Genomic DNA, 21,103 nt, shown 5'->3' with positions numbered 1-21,103 from the left:
CATTCAGCAGTCAGCCCCAGCGGATGCTGGCAAGACACAGTTCATGCTCTGTGGGAACTGGCCTCGCTCACTGCCTTGGAGATGGGCATCGCTTTCATCCCACCACAGCCTTTCCTGGAGCGGGGAACCGTCTCCCAAGAGCTGACACAGAGGTTCCAGAAGGGTCAGGCACATCCATCACCCCACACTCAGCACCTGAGCTCCCCCCTCCACCTCAAGCTGCAATAGGGAAGAAAACACTGAGAAGGCAGTTGTGTTAACAAATGTACACAACAGTATATTTTATTCCTTAAATACTGAGGGTTCCAGTTTGAAGCAGCTGGAAGCAGGAAACATCACAGATTTGTACAGTTGAGTGGCTGTAGCAAGGTACCTCCCTAAGTCTGTTCCTTGCAGCTTGAAGAGCCCTGCTTCAGGCATGGGGCAAGAGCAGAGCTACTGTCCCATGTCTCCAAGCTGAACAACTCCAGACAGGTTCAGCCCCATCAGTCTCCCCCTCCCCTGAAGGGAGCTGTTTCCCACCACTCCTTCAGGCCATTTCAAACCCTCAAAAAAAAAAAAAAAAAAAAAAAAATCGCTAGGCAGATCAGTTACAAAAGAAGAAAACCCCTAGTTTCATTTAAGAAATACAGAATTTCACAAACAAGTTTCACACCAGCACATGCCACAAACAGAGGTCACATTAGTGCACTGACCTCCCTGATCCCAAGCAGGGCAAGGGGTCACCCCCAGCACCCTCCTCCCCAGGTCAGCAATTCCAGTGCCAGGTCTGAAAAAAAAAATCCACTGAGCTTCATGGCCCAAACAGGGCAAGGCAGAACATCCCCCAGGCTTGCCCATGGGTCTCCCAAACCCACACAGGCCTTCAGCAGAGGGAAGTTGTTTCATCTGATGAACACACACCCACCCTGCAGCAACACAGGCCAGTGCTGATCTGCCCCCTTCTTCCTCCAGGAAACTTTTTAGAGCTATTTACACCAGGCAGAGCTGGTCCAGGTCCCTTCTCCCTGCTCTTACTGCAGCCTGGAATCCCAGATACCCTTCCTGAACCTCTGGCTTGCTGCTGCATCCAAGAAGTGCAGTTCCACCTGATGTCAGAGCCCAATAGCAGCAGCAACTGTAGAGCTCTGAACAGGCCAGAAAATAAGAAAACCCTGTTTATTCGTGAAAATAGGAGGAAGGTAGTGTAAAATGAGGAGTGTAAATCAGTCCAAGCATGAGCCAGAGGCTTGGTCTCTTGTCAGCTTGCTTCAAGGCAAGGATTCCCCCCCAGGGCAGATTGTCTCACCCACAGGGCAGGATCAGTGCTTTGCAAATAGCGCCCCCCCCCCAAATGGCTGGACATTGCTGCATACCAGGCTCTGGGCAAGTGCACTCTGCCCTGAAGCTGCCCTGCCCAGCTGCTTCCCAGGAAAGTGAGGGCTCTCACTGCAGGAAACTGTCCAGCCTGGCTTGGCTGCTGCTGGAAGAAGCAGCAGAAGGAGCTGTAGATGCTGGCTTGGAGACATTCTTCTTCTTCTTCCTCACTGCTAACGGATGAATTTCTGCCAGGTTTGTCTGGAGGTAAAACTGTCACGGAAAGTACAGACCAAGTGACCCAGTACCTGCTGCAGACTAGCCTGAACCACAGACCCGGGACCCAGCCATGCAATTGCACCCGAAGAAAAACTCCTTGCAGAACAGGCTGGGCTTTGTTCTCTACTCACAGTGCTCAGGCATGGTCCTGTCCCGTGAGCCAAAGAATGCTTCCCACTTCCATGCTACACCCCTGCACACAAAACAGCATTTAAGCATATCCATCAAAGCTTCAAGATCTACCCTGCAGGTCAGAGCCAGGACACCATGCAGGTAAAGGCACAGCAAGCTGAGCCTGCAGCCTCCCAAGGCAGAGCAACAAAGGAATAGCCCTTAGGGCAGCAAGTCCCTTTTAACTCTTAGGCCAGAGACACAGAAGCATCAAAAACTAAGCCTGCAGCACAAAGGCAGGTGCAGCCCATGCTATGAGAACTGGAGGGTTACACAAACCAGCACACCTGCAGCACTCAGGCTTGGAGAAGTGATCTGCTCCTCCATCAGCCATTGTGTGAGGGACAGCTGCTGCCCTTCTCCATTCACCTCAGGCCAGCTGTATGGGCACATCTGGCCCCAAAGATCGGGCTCAGGCATCTCCCTGCCTGCCTTTGGGTACCTCCACCCTTACCACAGTGAGACCACAGGAACAGCCACCCAAGGCTTCCCAGCAGGTCACACCTTCCAGCTGATCTCTCCTTCAGCCTCCTGGTTTTCTACAAAGAGCAAAACCCCCTCAAAACCAGCACCAGGAGCTAGAGCAGAGTCAGAGCCATAGATTTGCCACCACCCTTCTCTGACAGCACTGCCTAGGGGAGGCAGGTAAGGGGCAGCCTCTGCAGAGGAGAGGACACTGCTCCTGAGTGAGGAGGGGGAGTCAAAGCAGCTCCCTGTCTGCTGGGTGAGCTCAGCCCAGGGACAGGCACAGCAGAGCAGCAGCATCCTGCATGAATGAAGGCTTCGGCTGCACGGGCCGGCAGGCACATGGCCAGGAAGAGGCTGCACAACACTGCTGCTCAGAGATCCCAAGGGCATAGGCAGCCCCTGCAAATTGTACTGATTTCTAGTTGATATGATCCTCTGAATGAGCCACCTCTGACAATACTGTCAGCAAGTTCAGATCCTTGATGCCTTTGCTGAGCTCAGACTTGTTAGAGTCAGATAGGGAAAAATCTTATGGCTCTTTCAGGATCCCAGTCCATTTCTGGTTGACTGGGGAACAGGACTACTGAGACTGAAGAGGAGGAACCGAGAACAGGTCTCCACAGCATCACTACTGCCATGTGAACTGCAGGAAAGGATACAGGCTGTATGAACTTTGTTCTGCCGCCCAAGCCGTCATATCCCATTCTCACCTGGAAGAGAGAAAGAAATGAGCCTCGAGCAGCAGCACAGAGCCTTGGCTACCTCCTCATCTTGGTTATGGGGAAGAGGAAGCCTTGCAGGCCACAGGTTCTAGGGAAGGGTGACAAGCACCTGGAAACACTCTGCACTTGTGCTAAGCTCTCACCTTTGGAAAAACACAGAGCCAAGAGTAGTAGTAAAGTTTGGATACTTTGGGCACTTCCTGCAACAAGTTGAGCTTTTCAAGCAGCAGCGAAGCTTAGGATTTTGTCATTGGGACTGAGGAACACACAGAAAACAGCCCAAGCTCCAATGAGGTGGAGGGATGGGACATGGAGGGCCATTTAGTCTGCTGCCAGGAAGGGAATGAGCATCTGCCATCCCTGAAGCTCTGCAGGACTGGGAAGGAGCCAGGTTGTGCTCCAAGATTTATTTTCCACATGCTCTGTGTGGCAAGGTAAAAGCCTCATTCGCTTCCTCCTATAGGGTCACTTCAGGACAGAGGTGTGCAGTGCCAGCCCTTGACATGCTCACCAACTGGACAGTCGTACTTACAGTGCCCACATTCTTGTGGGGACCCAGCAAGCTACCCAAAGATGGCTTCTTGGAAAGAACAGAGTTCCTGATGAATGCTGGCAAGAGTCCTTTAAGAGCATCATCCTCCAGATCATCTGCCCAGTTCTGTCCCACAAAATAATGAGAAAAGCCCTTTAACCAGCATGATCTGCTGGAGTTAGTCCACATACAGGGAGCACTAACAACACAGACAGCTATTTAGGGTAATAGATACTGCTATACCACACGTCAGGCCAAAGAACAGTAGCCTCAAACCTCCCACTAGGGCTCATGTGGAAGAGCATCTGGGAGGCAGGACACTGCACCCAGCAAGGCTGGGATTAGAGCCCCCTTAGCTGAGTCCACAGCCCTTGTGGTCAGGCCCACGTCGTGTCTGTAAAGCATATCTGAGGCAGGATAATAGGCAAGAAGCATGTGGGTCCTCACCCTCCATCACCTGCTCAATTGCAGGAGGCGTGAGGCAGCAATACAGTGTTTCTAGGAGACTGTCAAGCAAAGCACTTTGAAGCACATACTGTGGTTCTGTAGATGAGCTGGTCTACAGTCACAGCGTTTCCTACATGGACAAAATGGGTCCTTTATCCCAAGCTTATTAACAGCAGAATCAAAGAGGTGATACAGAAATCAAGATTAGTCCTTTTACCTCCACTGTTTCCTTCAGAAGTTTATTCGCCAGATTTACCACGGGAGGCCTGTAAGAAGCCCAAGGAGTAAATCAGCAGAGATTTATTGTTCAAGTGCAGCTGGCAAGGACAGACAAGGCCAAGCCAATGACGACAAAACTTGCAGCACGACATCAGGCAGCTGGAGAGCTATCTGATCTCACACAGCAACTTCCAAAGAATTAAGACTTTGATCTCTTTTAGAAGCAGAAAGAAGAGGGAAAACTCACGGCTTTTTATCCAGCTTCTGCCTTTTTGCAGGGCTGAAGGGAGATCTGCAGGACTGATGTTCAGGGGTGTCCACATCAAAAGTAGCATCTAGATTGATCTCATCGCTGTGGGCCGGGCGGTGGAGCTTCGGGTGCCGCAGTTCCACGGGAGTGGGGCTGTGAAGCCACGCAAGGCATCAGCTACCGGGAGGCCACTGCCTGCCACCCGCAGATGAGGGGAAGACAGAGCTGCATGCTACGTGACTGAGTTGCAAGACAGCAGTGGGACCTGATCGGAGCCCCGTTCTGCTTACAAGTCACAGAAAGGACAATCTGAATCCCGGAGTAATAGTCAACATCCCAAACTACCATTCACCCTTAAACGGCCTGTGCTGTAACAGCAGCACCCAGAGCCCAGGGAAACACACAGGCACACTGCTGCTGTGTTTACATAACCGAGCTTGCTGAGCTGGGTTAATAGCACAGGCCCCTCACAAGAAAGGGTCTGATAAAAATGCAAAAGATTTTTCAGGCCAAGGTTTCTCTGCCTGGCTAAGATCTCTGGTCTCCATAAACCAGGGCATACTCACTGGAAGGCCAACTCTGAGGCAACCAGAAGAGCAGCTTTAGGGATATTTCTCTGGCAGGATGTAGTGACAAAGAGTTTGTCAAAACCTAGCCCATTCCTCCATCCCATCCTGACTCAAACCCTTCAAAACACAGAATTTTTCCATGTAAACCAAACACCACCTTGCCAGCAACGAGAAAAAAAAAAAAAGGATACAAGGAGCAAAATGACCGTGCTACTGCGATGCCTGCCAGACTACCACGTCTCCACCTCCCCAGCTAGTTACACTGCCAACTCTTACTTTGGACTCACTATCCCCACCCTTGGCCTGTATCTGAGGATGCTCTTCACTAACCTTTCAAAGACTAGCCGACTGAATGTCTCTCTGGTTACAGATGGGACCTTCAGAGTATCCTGCAGGATGTCTATCTTCTTCTTCAAACTCTGGAGGGAAAAGGGAAAGTGGACAATGAGATAACAAAAGATTATAGCAGCAGATACTTTGCCCCTCTTCCATGAACAAGCATCACGTGGAGCAAATTAGAGAGGTAAGGTGGGCTGGGTAACCTAGTCACTGAGCAAAAGTCAGCATAACGCCTGGCTTTGCAGCTGCAGGCCATGGCCAGCTGCCAGTTACTGCAGGCTGAGGAAAGATATTCTTACCAAGATCTCCTTGTCCGCATTCTTCAGATCCTTCTGGGTGCTTTTTAACTCCTCCTTTGTCATCTCCAACTCTGAAACCGTTTTCTGCAGCTGCAGAATAACCCCCCATCCCCAAACAGCAGTGCTGGTTATAACACACAGGTAAGACAGACCGCAGATCCCGTGACAGCAGTATGCTCTGCAGTACAAGCTACTTGCCCCTGTTTAAGGGCTCAGATATCCTGTAGCAGTCTAACCAATCTCTCCTGTATCAGAGCAACCAAATGCCTGCCTACTTCCTCAAGCTGCCTGCAGAGGGATCTCCAGGGCTGCCTGCCCAACACAAACCTTCCTATAAACATTTCCTGAGCATTTATGCATAATGGTTCCCTGCTCTAACACTTGGTGGCTGCATTCTGAATTCCTGCAGGACTTTGGACACACCAGAGCACAGGAATTACAAACCACAGGCTGGAGGACGGTTGTGCATCAGCAGTACTGGCAGACAGACAAGCCTGATTCAACAGGGAAGCACACCAGAAGCAGGGGTCAAGAAGTGGACTGCTACCACATCAGAGACTTTTGTGGGTTCAGGAGTCTGGGCCAGCCCACAGAGTGCTGGTACAGTCACCTCTCCGTCAGCCAAGCCTGGAGCCCTGAGTGCACTGACTCGCATCCTCCTGACTCAAGCCAGTGATTGCAGCTTGTCACTGACTCAGCCAGAAGCAGCCCGATTCCAGCAGCAGCACCTCATGTAGAGGGTTAACTCCCTTGGGGAGCAACACAGCAATCTGAGAACCTCCTTCTCCATTTGGGGGGACCACAACTGCTACGTCTGAGTAACAAAAACAGGCCAAATCCACCCACTGTCTCTCACTTTGTGAGCTTGGACATGGGAATGCCCCAGGGAACACCTGCGCCTTGGTGAGCAGGGCTACGCACAGACAGTTTTCATGGGGACTCACTACTAGAACTGACGAAGCACGAGCCCATCCGGGCCTGGAGCAGGGGGAGCACAGCAGTAGAGGCACATCAGCAGCTCCAAGCTCTGCACCAGGCCAGGACTAGCCCAGGCAGGCTCTGTGCAGAGCCACCTACGCTACCTTGCCGCACTTTGGGAACCTCTCCTGCCTGAGCACAGCATCATGTGGGAGTCCTGGCCCAGTTCAGTCAGCTGAAGGCACAAGGCTGGGCACAGCTGTGGTAGTACCAAGACAGGGCTAAGCCCTGCTCAACTGATGCTGGCTCCAAACCCCTTCCCACCTTTCCTATGGGCCTGATTCTGCTGGCAGCCGAGCAAGCTCACGCTCGGCAGTGTGGCAGGATGAAGGCAGTGCTGCTTCCAGAACCCAGCAGAAGCAGCGGAGCACCTGTGTGCTGCTGCCTTTCAGTCCAGGCTCCCTGCCAAACCGGCTGGCTCTGCACATGCTGCCCCACCACTGTCCCCAGAGACTGCACTCCTGACAACAGCCTGTGAACCACTCACCGCAGCATCACCCCCTGACCCAGAAACCCCAGCCTGACACTTCCACACCACCCTTACCACTCAAGCAGTTCTCAGTGTGGGAGTGGGTCACTGCAGAAGGCTTGGGCCAGTTGTTAGACCCTTTACCTTGTTGTTGGCAGAAAACACCTCCTTCTTCAGCTTCTCTGTCATCTCATTAGAGATCTTCCGAGCCTCCTTCAAGTTTTCATATTCCCTGCAAAGGACCCAGACAAGGCATACTGTGTACAAGAGGACTGAGCTAGAACTTCTCAGATGAGCCAAGACCTTTAATCTGAAGCTCTGCAACTGCAGAGCCACCAGAGAAAACCTGGGAGACACAGAGCCCTTTAGGGAACAGAGCTGAGTGTACCAACACTGACCAACAGCCTGTCAAATATACTGCTACACCATGGGGGAGAAAAAAGCTGCATGGGATACCATGCCTGAGAACAGGGCCTGAAGAGATTTCCCCAGGAGAATGGAAACCTGATCCAGAGACATTTCAGTTGCCAGTGGAAAAGACAGACAACAGAGCAGCCTCCATGCTGGCAGCAAATAGGGGACTTTGCTTTAAGTGACTTTTCAGAGACTTCCCACTATTGGCCATGCACATTCATCCCAATTACACCACAGGGACACTTGCCTCATTACAGTTTTGTATCAAAGCTGCAATTATTCAGCTACCATCAGAATGGACCCAAAAAAAGCTGTGGTTTTGCCCAGCAGGACCAGATGGATTTGCAGGTAGGGGAGGGCAGCACTGCAGATTTGCCTTGCCAGAGAGCGCTTGAGGCCACAGCTGTACGGTGCAATGCAGCAGAAGGTACAACCCAGAGCCCCTCACCCACTCATTTCCCCCCAGGCACAAGAGGGGAACAGAGGGAATAATAATCACCACCTCACAGGTGCACTGACAACTCTGGATACAGTTCCCATGGTGACACGCATGTCACTACAGTGACAATAGGAATTGTTCAGTGTGACAGATTCCAATCTAGGTCCCCAGGATCTACCAGTGAAAACCCAGTGGAGGCCCAAACAGGCGGCAAGAGCTGCACAGAGCCTGTGTGTCTGCTGGTTCTCAGCAGAGGATTCTCCCTGGGTACACCCAGGACAGCACAAACCGGCTGTGCCAAGCCTACAGCACCTACTTTTTCAGCGAGACACAGTAGACAGCAAGCTGTTCCACTGCTGCCTGCCCAACTCCCATCTCTCTGATCATCTCCTCCACTTCAGGGCGCTGGCTCTGAAGCAACAGCTCAATCCTGCACACAAAAAAAAAAAAGGTACCTTCAGCACCTGAGTCACAGAGGTGGGAAAGAGACCGGAGCCCTGATTCCTCCCAGGCAGCTGGTGCAGCCTAAGCTCCTGCTGCAGGCACTCTGGATGTTGTGGGGAAGACACAGCTGCCCCACCACAAGCAGGGCTTTTTGCTATGGAAGGGTAGCACTGTGTGGACAGACTAGAGAAGGGGAACTGTACATACATACTGCATATGGGGCGGACATCCCAGCTCTTGGGCCTTACAGCCCCATGGCTGACTCTGTTCCTGGGCTGGGATTCTGCCCCAACACCCTCTGATAACAGGAATGGCACAGAGCCATGCTTGGAGCACCAGAAGTGAAGCCAGCCTGCACACAGTGCCATGCCTTGCTGCTGCTTCGGGAGAGCAGCCCTCTGGAAACATAGGAGGGGCAAGAGCACAGACAGGCAAGAGCAGGCTCATTAATGCAGCAGTTTCCAACCTTATGGGGTAAGGTGACCCAAATGTGGAGGTGGACATTGCAGCAGGCACAGCAGAACCCCTCCCTCCCTCCCTCTCTGAGAAGGGGAGAGGCATGCAGCCCCGCCTGTGAGGACCAGGGAGAGCCCGGGATCTCACCGCTCCATGGTTCTCAGCTTGTTCCGCAGACGGCGGGCCTCCTCCTTTGAACTTCTGTTATCTTCCTGCTGCTGCTCCAGGAATTTCATCTGCTTCTGCAGAGAAGCAAACACACACAGACCGTTAGGAAGGCTCCAGGGATTGTTAGAGAAACATCCTGGCTTATGCGCACTGCGGGCAGCTGGGAGCATACATTGGCTCTTAATACTATCACCACCTCAGCAGCCCAGGATTACGGAGAGTTTAGCTCCCTCCCCACTGCACCCCTAGCTCTGCTCCTTGCAAGCGCAGCAGGGTCTCAGTGCTAATCGCGAAACGAGCCTGGTGCTGAAACTGCATCGCAGCCTCATTTCTGCTGGGAGGGTTTGCGGGACTGCACAGTATTCTGTACACAGCGACAATTTGTTTTTCAAAAGGAAAGGAGTCCACAGCAAGGAAACCTTGCTATTGCTTTCTCCTCCACGCACAGCTGATCCTTTTGCTTTAGCCTCCCAGTTCTCCTTGCCATTAGCTAGCTCAGAGCATAAACAGGAATGCTGAGTGGGTCTCTTCTGGGAAGCTTCAGCCAAACCAGACACCCACCCAGGCACTTCTCTCACCTGCCCGGAAAGGCTACAAGCTTATTGCAGCCAACACCTTTCCAGGCTCTCCAGAAGCAGGCAGCAGTAACGAAGAACCTCAGCTAAGCTGAAAAAAGCACAGATCTGCAGTGTGGCAGGGGACAGGGGGAAGCTGGCCTGAATTAGCACCATTCCAATGCGTCTGTGTTGTCTCGGTTTGTGGGTGTCTGGGCACCTCACGCAGCACCTTCAAAAGACTCTGGGCCTGGTTTCAGCACAGTGCTGACTCCAGGAAGAGGCCTGGCAAAAGACCACCACCTCGTAAAGCTCCCTTCCACACAGAAGTTAAAGGATTTTAGCTGCTTTCTGCCATGGAGACGAACAGCTGTGAAACTGCTGGGACTTTGCAGAGGGGATAGTGTTGCAGGCTCACGTGTTGCTCTTGCTTAAGCAGAGCCCATCTTTGGCTCTTCCTAAGCAGAGCTCTCTATACTTCAGACCCCCAAAGCAGTGTTTTGTGCCAGGCTGGAGCAGATCCCGTAGCCTCAGACAGTCTGAAACAGCAGCAAACTCTCACACAGAGGTTCAGCAGCAGCTAACAGTGCTAGCAGAAGACAGGAAAGGCGTCACAGCTAGTTAAGCCTGTATTTTCAATATTTAATGATAAAGTATAAGGCAGTGCTTGGGATTTAGCTGGGAAACCCCATACACCACAGAAAAGATACCTCCAGGTTCCTAATCCTTCTGCCCTGCCTTCATTAAAAGGACTTAAGGACACACAGAGCGTTATGCAACAGGCAAGATAACCGCTGAGCCTCTTCCTGAGGTGCCAAGGCAGGAAAGCCAAGCATAGAAACGTTGAGTTGAGCGGCTAGCACCAGCTCCCACTGTCTCAATTGTTTCTGCAGGAGTAAGGAGCATCAGAAGTATCCTGCCACCGGTATGCAGGGATCCCAGGAGAATTTCTGGCATGGCACAGACCCAGGCTGCCAAGCAGATCAGATATAATCCCATGATCAGGCAAAAAAAGTTGTGCTGGCTCATGGCAAGGTCTGTCTGGCATTAATTCCTTACTGTATCCCTCCTCCTGCCCTGTGACAGCACCACATTCCTAGTGTCAGGCAGACCTCGGGAAGAGCCCAGCTGCAGGTGGCACACAGCAAGATGACCCTGCAACCCCCATCTGCAAGCTCTCCTTGGGCCACTTGGCCTTGCAGGTCAAGGAACACGATGCAGTTTAGGCTATTGTGTCAGGCCTATACTCCGAGGAGCAGAGATCCTGGAAAGTGCAGTTGACCCCCACCCTGCCTTTCAGCCTGCAGCTCACAACCCCACCTGCCTGAACCCCATCTTCTTGTGACAGATACATCATCTTCACAGTGGGGACAGCCCATCCCAGCCCACTGCCAAGGCAAAGTCACTCTGCTGGCTACAAGACATCTCAACAAAGCTGCTCCTGCTCTTACCCTCTTCCACTCGCTGTTTACGCACAGTACATGACTACACCCTGAGTCACTGCATGCTGAAACACAACAGGAATATTTGATCCCTGGACTTCACACATTACTTAACCTAACCAAAGGAAAGCCCTGGCAACAGAAAAGAGACAGGAGAGTTAGCTGGATCAAATCCCACTCAGCTGAAGCTTGCAACTCCCTCTCCATATATTTCAGTTTGATTTCTCCTCCAATCAAACTAAGAAACTAATTTTCCTTGAATCCCGCCCGGCCTAAATCCATTTCAGAAGAACATTCTACCACAGGGAGCCAGTGTTTCAGCAATGGGGCGCTGGGGCCAGTTCCCACTCCCAGTTCATGCTGCTACCTTTATCATCAGCACTGCCATTTCATTACTAAGGCTCAGCCAGCATCGCCCAGGCTGGGCTGGCGTCTCTCCCCCACTCGGCACTTCTGCCTTGAGCATGCAGCCACTTCTACGAAAACCACTGGCCTGCCTATTATGCCTCTGAATCACTCCTGAGCGGAGCGCACTCAGGACCTCAAGACCAGCAACACTACTTGCTTCAGATTAATAAGACCAAAAAGAAAACCCAGCTCCACTGTCCTCCTGTCATTCAGAGATCAAGGGGACAGGCTTCTCAAGGCACTAGATCCAAAATCCCACCAGAAATCTCTTTATTAGCAGGGCCTGCAGAGATCTTCAACAAAACTAACACTGACCATGCAACAGTTAGCGCTGAAGTCCTGCTGGGGACGGGAAAGGTACCTTAAGAGAGGAGCACAACATCTCTGTCTCTCCCAGCACCTTCTGGAGCGACTCTATTGTGGCATTGCGCACATCCAGAGTGTCCCTCAGCCCATCCACCAGGGCCTGGCATTCCCGCTTTTCTTTCTCTGGAAAAGAAAAAGGAAAAAGGTCATGGCCTGGTAATGCAGACTTCAGCTGCCCCACAGCAGCAGGAGAACAAGACTCTGCTTGCAGTCTCAGGCTGCAGGCTGCTAGGAGCTGGCCGTTTCTGTCGAGCCATTTCCCTAAGTGCTGCCTGCACCAGGGTCTGTACTGAGCGATTGCTTCTCCCAGTGCCAGCAGGCTTCAAGATTTTCTTTACTAAAGATAACAAGTTCCTTTTAATAGCTTTCCAGTGCCAGCCCTGCTAGCATTAAGCTGATGCATTTTAACTCTTGCATGCTCTCACAGCCAGGCTTGCACAGGGAAAACTGTTCTAGAGTTACACTGAGCTGTCACAGAGCTGGAGAGCCGAGTCCCAAGCCCATCCTCTCCACATGGAGCCTTACATGCGGGAAAGCCCTTAAGGGGCTGTCGAGCAGCTGCGTACAGCAATCCACCACACTGCTGTGTCAGCACTCTGCTGCAGGTACCCTCACCGCAGCACCTACATCGAAGGGCAAGGGGCAGTAAAGCAGAGCTCTGCTGGGCACTGGGTGCTTCACAGGACATGCAGTAGGTTAAGCAGGTTCCCCAGAACACCCACTTTTTGCAAGTGACAAAACCTGTAAGTCCTGCTGTCTCTCCCCACACAGGCAATCCATGAACAAAGCACATGCCTCTGAGCACCAGAGAGAAGGTAGTGGAAAACAACACTAAATTTCAAATTGTTTTTTTGAGACAAGGGAAGAATAGCTCACAAAGCAATAATCACCATCAGGAGCTGACAGACCGAAGCAGGGAACAGTCGGCATCACTGGAAAGCTCAAAGCAGTTGGGCAATGAGGGAAAGCAGCAACCCCTCCATCTAACCCTGCTGAGAGCAGGGTAAAGTCTGCAGCTCAGCATCTTCTGTCTTTGCTAAAATCATCCATGGCTCCAGCCTGACAATAGCAGAGACCCGATCCGTACCTTTCCAAAAAGCTTTTTCTCCTTGTGAGCAATCCAGTTTCAAATTGTGCTACCACATCCCACAGAAGCATGACCTGCAGTGCAGCTTCATTGCTTGCTCAGACAGTAAGAGCCACGTGGGACTGCTGAAGGAAAGGAACGTATCCCAGCAGAAGCATGCAGGTGGTTAGGGAAACACATTTTTCTTGGCAAAGCATTTTTTCTCCATTGATCTGAATAACCCTTCCTCACCAGAGGCAGCACAGCCTGGAGACGCTCCCCTGCATTTGCAGGGACTCCACATCCACCAAAAGAGTTAGGGTTTCCCCCTCCTCCGTTCCCAGCTGCCCAGAGGCAGATGGCAGAAGTCAAACCTCCTCATGCTGCAGGAATTAGTTTTCAGCTCATTCAGAGTGCCTCCCACAGTGCCTGCTGGCTCTGCTCGGAGCTCAGCACCTCTAGAGCCATTTGCAAGCTGATCAGAGACTGGCAATTACACAGCTCCTCTACAGCGCACAGCACAGAGCACATCTTTAAGTGAAGAATTTATACACAAGAACCACCAGAGAGCAGAGTGCCCACAGCAAAGGAGGCAGGAGGTGGGAAGGAGCTGCTCATTTCCAATATGAAAAGAGAATGGGACAGGGAATGTCAAATCCAAACTCTACTCACCAGAAGCCGAGAAGATGAGCAGGCCTTCGAGCAGTTTTTCTTGGATAACATCCTAGCAAGAATCCCAGCCACCTTCCCCAGAAGATCTGGCTCTCTACCAAGTCCCTAAACTCAACCAAGCTGGCAAGAGAACAGGCCTCAGAATAGAGACATGCAGACCATCCCATTCTGCTCTCAGGCTAAGGACTGAATCCTCAACCTACTGGCTATTCATGTCTGTCTCGTGCACGCAGGGAAGGCAGAGGAAAGACGACTCTCAGGGCGTGGGTGAGCCCCCAGCATTTTTTAAAGATTTCTTTTTTCCCCTTCTGCTAGTGTGTCTTTGGATTTCTGTCACTCAGACTGACATTTTCCTTTCGCTGCTCATGACTCATGTTCTGATGACAGCCTGCCTACAGACGATGCTTAAAACCCATCGACAAGTCTCCAGGGCTTTTGCTTTTCCTACCTCCCTCAAACATCCTCTAAAATTAAAGATGGGAAAATGGAAGCGCACACACTGAACTCCGTCTGCTCTTCGCGCGACACATGTGGCACTGCAGCAGCCAAACAAATCCAAAGCTTTCCCACTGCTGCTTGGGCACACTTGTACCCCCTCATCTGTTAGAGGGAACAAGCCTTTGACATATGCAGCTGTGAGTTTCCCAGTGAGCAAACCAAGGGTTTTGCTTCCAGCATGCCTGCTCCCAATATAGCTGTGCTGCATTTCTGTAGCTTGTGATTAGGAAAAGGGGCCAAAAAATTGCATTTATGTCTCTAAACTTGCAGAGAGCTCCCCAGTTACAGCAGAGCAGGGCCAGGCTGTGGACTGCCGCTCCATCATACAAGCTTTGTACAGCTGTAGGTGGTCTCGCCTCACAAAAAGCTCTGAAGAAGCTCCTCCAGCAAAACAGTTTGCAGCCTGCACCACACCCTCAGCTTCAGAGAGGGGTGGGCACTGCATGGGAGTTCCTCAGGCCTACCACTGACAGAGCCCAGGACCCACGGACCGTGGGCTACCGATCCCCCGCAGGCAGCTGGAACTCACCTTTCATGGAGAGCTGAGCCTTCACCTTGTCCAGTTCATTCTGAAACACAACACAGAAAACCCGATTAGGCAACACCCTGCAGAGGAGCTTCCACTAGATCTTAAAAGGACCCAAGAGGTTTTTCAGCAGGACATTTGCACCAGCCAGGTGCAAAGGAGGGAACATGGTAACAGCAAGCACCAAGTTGCAAGCAAGTACTATCACAGGGAACGCAAAGAGCACCTCCAACTGGCATTCTTCAGGGGGAGAAGATCCCAGTTTCGTCTTAGCCTTGTCAACCTTGTGTTTCTCACACTGTCAGTCATCTTGTTTTAGCTGAATAATTTTGGAAGGCTCACAGGGAAACACAGGAAATCAGACAGGAACAATTTTTATAATGTTTTACCTAAACAAGGCAATAAGGCAGGATGTTGCCAGACTAAATGGATTGAGAGTTGCTCTGAACTGAAGTGAACTTTAATCAGGTGCAGGTGGGAGACAAGAGGGCATGTCCAAACATCTGAAAAGGTAACCAAGCACACAATCAAAAGGCACCAGCTAGCATTCTGACAGACACTCAGGTCATTACAGTTCAGGATGCTGATATGAACTAACAGCTCAGTCAATCGGCCATAAAGAGATCACCAATAAACCAATCCACGCCAAACTGAGGGCAGGTAATGTCTCCTTGGTGCTACAAGGGTCTGGGGAAGGTCAAACATTTCTAATGCCTTCATTAAGGATCAGGAAGAGGGAGCAAATGCCCCATAGTTTAAATTATAGATAATGAAGTGATACGACTTAGGAACACTGGCAAATAGCCAAAGGAAATGTATCTATATTTTTTTTAAAAAACAGAGCGAGAAATATATACAGGAAAGAGTCAACAGAAGATGACTTAAAAAGCTGTGTTAGAGAACTGCAGAGAAAAGCACATAACAAGTCAGGCAGGAACTGCAGTGGAATAAAACCACAATAAAATGCCAACACAGTACTGAAGCAGAGCACACAAATCTATGCAACCCAGAATGCTACATGCAAATCTGAGCTGAGAATAGCACTACCAGTGACCACGGATCTGACGGGGCCAGAGCAAAGCTCTGCTAGTGACAATAAAGACAGGAAAGAGAATATGGGATGCAAAGCTCCGTAAGCAAAAGGGACTAAATGCAAAGCCTAGCAGAGCTGACTTGGATTTGCCCCTGGGGGGACAACAGCTGGAGGGCTGACATGGAATTAACTCTGCTGCAGGAACTATTCTGGAGTAGCTTCCTCAGAGTCCTATTCAGGAACGATTAGTGAGCTCACAAGATGTGCTAATTAGCATGATAGCAAAGAAATCCTGGGCTACTGCGGGCAGCTTTGCAACATTACCTCATTCATCAACTTAATCTGAAATCCCTCATCCTCCACCACAGCTCCTAAAGGCTGCTCCCAGTTTTCGCTCCTCTGATAGAAGCTCTCCTTTCTCTGCCAGCCCCCAGTTACACTTTCTTCAAGATCAAACGAGTATATCCTGACCACAAACAGACAGCTGTCCTACCAGGTTTCCACCCTCCCCAGCAGGTTTACTGGCAGGAATCCTCCTCCTCCTCCTCCTGCCTCCTTTTTTGCCAAGCTGAACAAGCCAAAGTCTCCTAGTTTCCTTTGGAAGAAGGGCTCTCTGCTCCCCAGATCACAAACAACTGGAAGCGTCAGGTTCCAGACAATGTCACCAAGGTGTTACACCCCAAAACTCACACTTTTCCTGCTCTAGGAACAGCCACATAGAGACTGTTCTGATCACCGAGGAAAATCTTTAAGAGACATAGAGGATAAACCCAGACTCAGCACCCAAAACCATCTGGCCGTGTCACAGCGTTCAGCCTGTGGTTTGCAGCTACTCCAGGCAACCAAGTTCCCTCCGATCAATGTTTCAGTTGAAGCTGATGCCCAGTGGTGGGGAAGCAAAGCAGCCCTGGCAGACCTTTGACTGTAAACATTTCAGAGCAGAGGAGTGAGGAATAGCAAAGACAACTATTATCCAGAAGGTAATTTGGACAATTCTGCAAGAGGAAGAGGTTTCAGATTATGAGGGAGCTCTTCTGACCACTTATAACAGGGTGCATAAAGCTGGTTCTCAGAAGAACATCCCCATCTTATCTCCCCAAGACAACAAGCAGACCACAGCTACACACTCTGCTTTCTAGCATGTTGAAGCACACTCCCTTGCCCCAGTCTAACCTTTTCATGGCAGGAGGCCAAATGCTCATTTCAGGACATCTGTGGGCTGCACAGATACAGCTCCAGTTGATTATGAAGCTGGAGTACCACTCCAAGCCCAGGGTCTCGGAGGGACGGGCAATGACTGGCAACAAACCCTGAATGTGGGGGCTTTTTCAGGTGAAATCACTTCTGGCTGAGGATGTCAGCAATTCTCAGCCTCTGAAGAGTCTGGGGACAGCCCACCATGTGTTTGCTTTGCTGAACTGCTGCCCAGGCCAGAATCAGATAGGCCCTCACAGACAAATCCTGTCTAGATGGGACATTAAATCCCACCCATGATGGTCTCCGATGTTCTTAAGGTGGTCCATGTCCTCCAGAAACAAGGCAGCACACAATAAGGAATGGTGACAAACCATCATCAGCCCAACAGCAGCTTCAATCAGTGCACACGGCAGTAAATACCCACACAAACTAACTGTGCTAATCTGCACAGAAAATGTTTGGTTCTTTCCCATTACACAGCGACCTCAGCACTCTCATTAGGAAAGCTGCACACTCAGGACTAGGTATTGCTCTGACAGCTACACAACAAACTTTGCGCATGATGAGTTACCATCAAGCTTGTTGAGCAGGAGCAGCTCCACAGTCCTGCCCTGGGCAAGGATGCAGCTCTTCAGCACAGCCTGCCTGGAGGGGAAGGCTGGGGGAACCCACCTTAGATCCTGGGATGGCAGGGAGAGAACAGAAAGATTTTCTATGGCAATTTTCTCCAGTCAACCCATTTCTGAGTCACTCATCTATTTACACTTGTGAGAACAGATCTGAATATGTACTAAAGGCAATGTTTATCCGCTCCAAGCCATTGCTTTGCTTCTAGGGCACACAGCTTCAAGTGCCCAGAGATGCATTTTCATTTCCTCAGCACACATACTTTAGCCTTCAGTTTCTTTATTAGCAGTCTTTGAAAATTTCAGTGCTACTGACATTATAGTCTAGCTGGCTTTATTTTAAAAACATACAATATACATATAGCATTGTCATGGCAACCGCTAATTATGGTAATTGCTGCACATGCTGATTCTAAACACAAGAGGGTACAAGCGTCCCATTATACCAAGGTCAAACTATGACTTTTTTTTGGAACAGATAACTCCAAGACATAAGGAGCCACGCTTCATCCATGCTAAACAAAGGAGAACATGGAACAGCCATTCCACATTCATCCCGACTCACTCTCAGCTCTCTGCACGTAGGGTTGGCACCCGGAGAACATCACCCAGCCCCCCAGCTCCAGCCAGGTTTTCCCCTATGGACCCAGCCTCAGCACTGTCCACCACTGCTGGTGCAGCTTCAAGCAGTCCTCCTCCTAATTTCTCTTGGGGAACCACAACTTCATCACCTCCCTGCCCCACTTCCTTATAGTCTGTGCAAACAAACCTACCTGCACAGGAGTGAGGAGGTGGCACTTCCTCCAACAGCCCCTTCTTTCCAGAGGGGCTAGCAGGGCTTGCATGCAGCTGAGCCACAGGCACCAGCAACAACTCATTGCTATTTGGGAATTTCCTTTTCCTGCCTTTCTGAAAAGCTCTGTAGCCTCAGCCCCAATGTCTTGAGACCCAAGGGAGAAGTAGCAGTTGGATGTTTATTAGATGCTGCTTCAGAAGGTTTCCAGGTAAGAGAGAACCAGAAGAACAGTAAAGTAGGGGATGCTTCTTGAGTCGCCACACAGGATTTGGTCAGGGGGGGCTCTAAGCCACCACATGGAGACTTCCTTACAACAGAGCTGAGATTGGGCAAGGACCAAGAGGGACAACAGAGACAGGCAGGAGGCACCAATGTGCTCCAGGTCTGAAACACAAGCACAGCAAGCACCAGCTCAAGAAGCAGCTATTGGTAGAGGACTGACAGCCCAGGCTGCAGTTCCAAGATGCTGAAGCATCACACAAGAAAAGAACCACCCAGACAAATTACCTGCAAGGTCTCTGCATCCGGTGCTGTCTGCTCCTCCAAGGCAACATCAAAAAACAGCTTATGGATGACATGTCTTTTGCTGACCTAAACACAGGAGACAGAAGTTGTTGATGGGCACAGACATGGAAACAGAACAGGTATTGAAGACAGAATGGGGGGGGGGAAGAAGGTACCACCCTGTCACAAGGCTATGAAAGGCAAGTCAGATCACATGCCCGACACCAGGAGCAACGATGCCCTGCTCTGGCTCATCGGCACAGCAGCAGACCCCCCGCTCAGTTCTGGGAGCGCGACTCCAGCCAAGCTCCTGAGCCGCAGCAGAAAGATTCAGGCATTTCTGAATCAAGCGCAGTCTGTTCTCTGGCAGCAAAGGCCCAAGCAGCTGACGCTGAGCGAACACGATGCCAAATCCTAAGACAGAAGTACGTGCTGCTTTCTGCAGGCAGAAGGTGCTGTAATTGAATTTGATAGCTCTCCACACCTCCCCCATGCAGCTACAGCTTTGTGTTTTAAGTATTATATACAGTCATGACACCAGCTAATTGCATAGTTACTGCTACATAAGATGTTATTTCGCGATAACTCCATGGTAACCCAGAGATGTAAGAGGCAGCGAAGAACAGAGGGAATCAACAAGTCAGGGAAGGAACAAGGGCCAAGACCTTGAGAGGAAGAAAGAAGCACGAACACAGAACAAGCCCAAGCTGCAGCTGGCTAAAAACCTACATCTGAACATGAGGCAACATCTCCTGCGGCTACTACACACCAAGACCTACTGGTGGCATCAAGTCTGGTGAGACAGGGACTTCAAACAAGTTCAGGTCCTGATTAAGCCACTGGATCCCCAAGCCTTGGCTTTCCATCTCAGAAGCAGAGCACATCCTTCCCTCCCTCCTCAGCCTCTGCTTTTCTCAATGAAGGGCCAAGTGCTGCAGAGCAAGGACTCAATTATAAGGACCATGTGCAGCAGAATGGGCTGCTTACCTGATGGCATGAGTCAGGTGTCCTGATTAACCCTTTCCAGCATTATGCCAGAATTTATTCAGCCTAATTAAAAACCCTGAAGACCTAGAGACCCCTTCTAGAGAAGCTACAATAGGGACAGCAGCAAGGCACCCTCGGGCCACCCCTCTGATCAGAAGGGTTGCTAAGGGGAGTTCACCCTCTTAAGCCTTTGGGGAGAGCCTCAAGTGACAGAAAACTCTTGCTACTTCATACCATGAGCCTCTTCCTCAAATCACCATAGGCCTTGGCCACAGCTCCTTGGTGCTGTTTGCAGAGCATCATGGTGTAGAAATATGGGTGTGTAAGAGGTGATGGGTTTACCTGGATTCTGCACTGTGGGCAAGTCCGGTTTGGTGCTGTGTCAAACCACTGGACGAGACTGAGAAAGGAAAAGAAAACATACAGTAAATCCTCAAAATGCTGTTGCCAGGGGCCACCCCCCACTCACCAGGAGACAGCAGGATGCAACTCCTTTTTACAAACTAAAACCAGAAATACAAACATTTAGTCCAGAGGTTGTTGTGGTTTAACCCTGGCCAGCAACTAAGCAGCTAACAGAACGCCATGTTCCAGCACACACACTCTACCTTCGCCTTGGAGACAATTCCCTGCTGAATTTAGCGTGTGAGCTTATCTTTACCAGGGCAGATTTTTTACAGAGCTCAGATCTCTCTGGGAGAAAGCCTTTGAACAACTGCAGTTTTGCAGGAGTGAATAGATCTGGCACAAGAGCTGCTCTATCAGGATATGACAGTCGAGAGATCCCCAGTTTGGTCAGCTCCAAAGGGTGCCACTGACACTGAACACGCATCTGCAGAGTGAGGGAGACCGGGTCAGTCTCTGCTCCGAGCTGATGAATGCAAACCTGCCGGGCTCCCCAGGAGAGCTACTAATGCATTTTGCAACCAAGCCATCACGTCATACTCGGAACGGTTTATTTTTGGAGCACGGTAACAATCCGGAGCTGGCGGGTTACCTGCAGAAGCTCTCCCTCCTCTGCTGGTTGTTAGAGTGAGCCCGAGGTGTGCCGCTGGTTAAGAGGTGACCATCGCACCTGTGAGCAGTTGTCCCTCTCCAAGTTAGTCAGCCAGAAAAACAAATGTCCGCTCCCTCCACACACACAGAATTTATTTCCTCAGAAGAACCATTTCCTTCCAACAAAAACACTTGCAAAACAGCTCCAGCAAAAGCATGAAATTGCCTGGGAGGCTTCACTCAATCTAACACCGCTCTTTCCAGATAAACACCCTGTGTAGGAGCAATCTGCTGGCACCGACCGGCCCTCCTGGAGAAGGGAGGCCACAGGCAGAGGAGCGACACCACAGCCGAAGCTCCTGCCGCGGCTTCGTGTGCTCCTCTAAGCCTCCGCAAAACGGCATCGCCGCCGCCCCGGCGGCCGGGCCCTCCGCCGAGCAGAGAGACGGGGCAGCGCCCGCAGCAGCCTCGGC

General features: G+C 50.9%; 1 protein-coding gene across 1 annotated transcript; it reads right to left on the bottom strand.

Annotated features, from left to right (window-relative positions):
* Positions 1-316: 316 nt before the first annotated feature.
* On the bottom strand, positions 317-20,159 carry TRAIP (TRAF interacting protein). Its single transcript, XM_026857609.1, is given in 14 exon segments — positions 317-1,557; positions 2,874-2,924; positions 3,469-3,594; positions 4,133-4,181; positions 4,382-4,537; positions 5,284-5,372; positions 5,592-5,681; positions 7,183-7,270; positions 8,208-8,321; positions 8,939-9,033; positions 11,725-11,852; positions 14,495-14,534; positions 18,651-18,734; positions 19,977-20,159. Coding segments are annotated over 14 exon segments (1,425 nt in total). The 3' UTR covers positions 317-1,425.
* Positions 20,160-21,103: the final 944 nt, after the last annotated feature.

This window comes from Athene cunicularia (genome assembly GCF_003259725.1).
Source record: "Athene cunicularia isolate RWA chromosome 12 unlocalized genomic scaffold, athCun1 chr12_part1, whole genome shotgun sequence".
Lineage (NCBI taxonomy): Eukaryota > Metazoa > Chordata > Aves > Strigiformes > Strigidae > Athene > Athene cunicularia.
The sequence above is the reverse complement of the archived record's forward strand: the minus strand, read 5'-3'. Positions and strand labels throughout refer to the sequence as shown.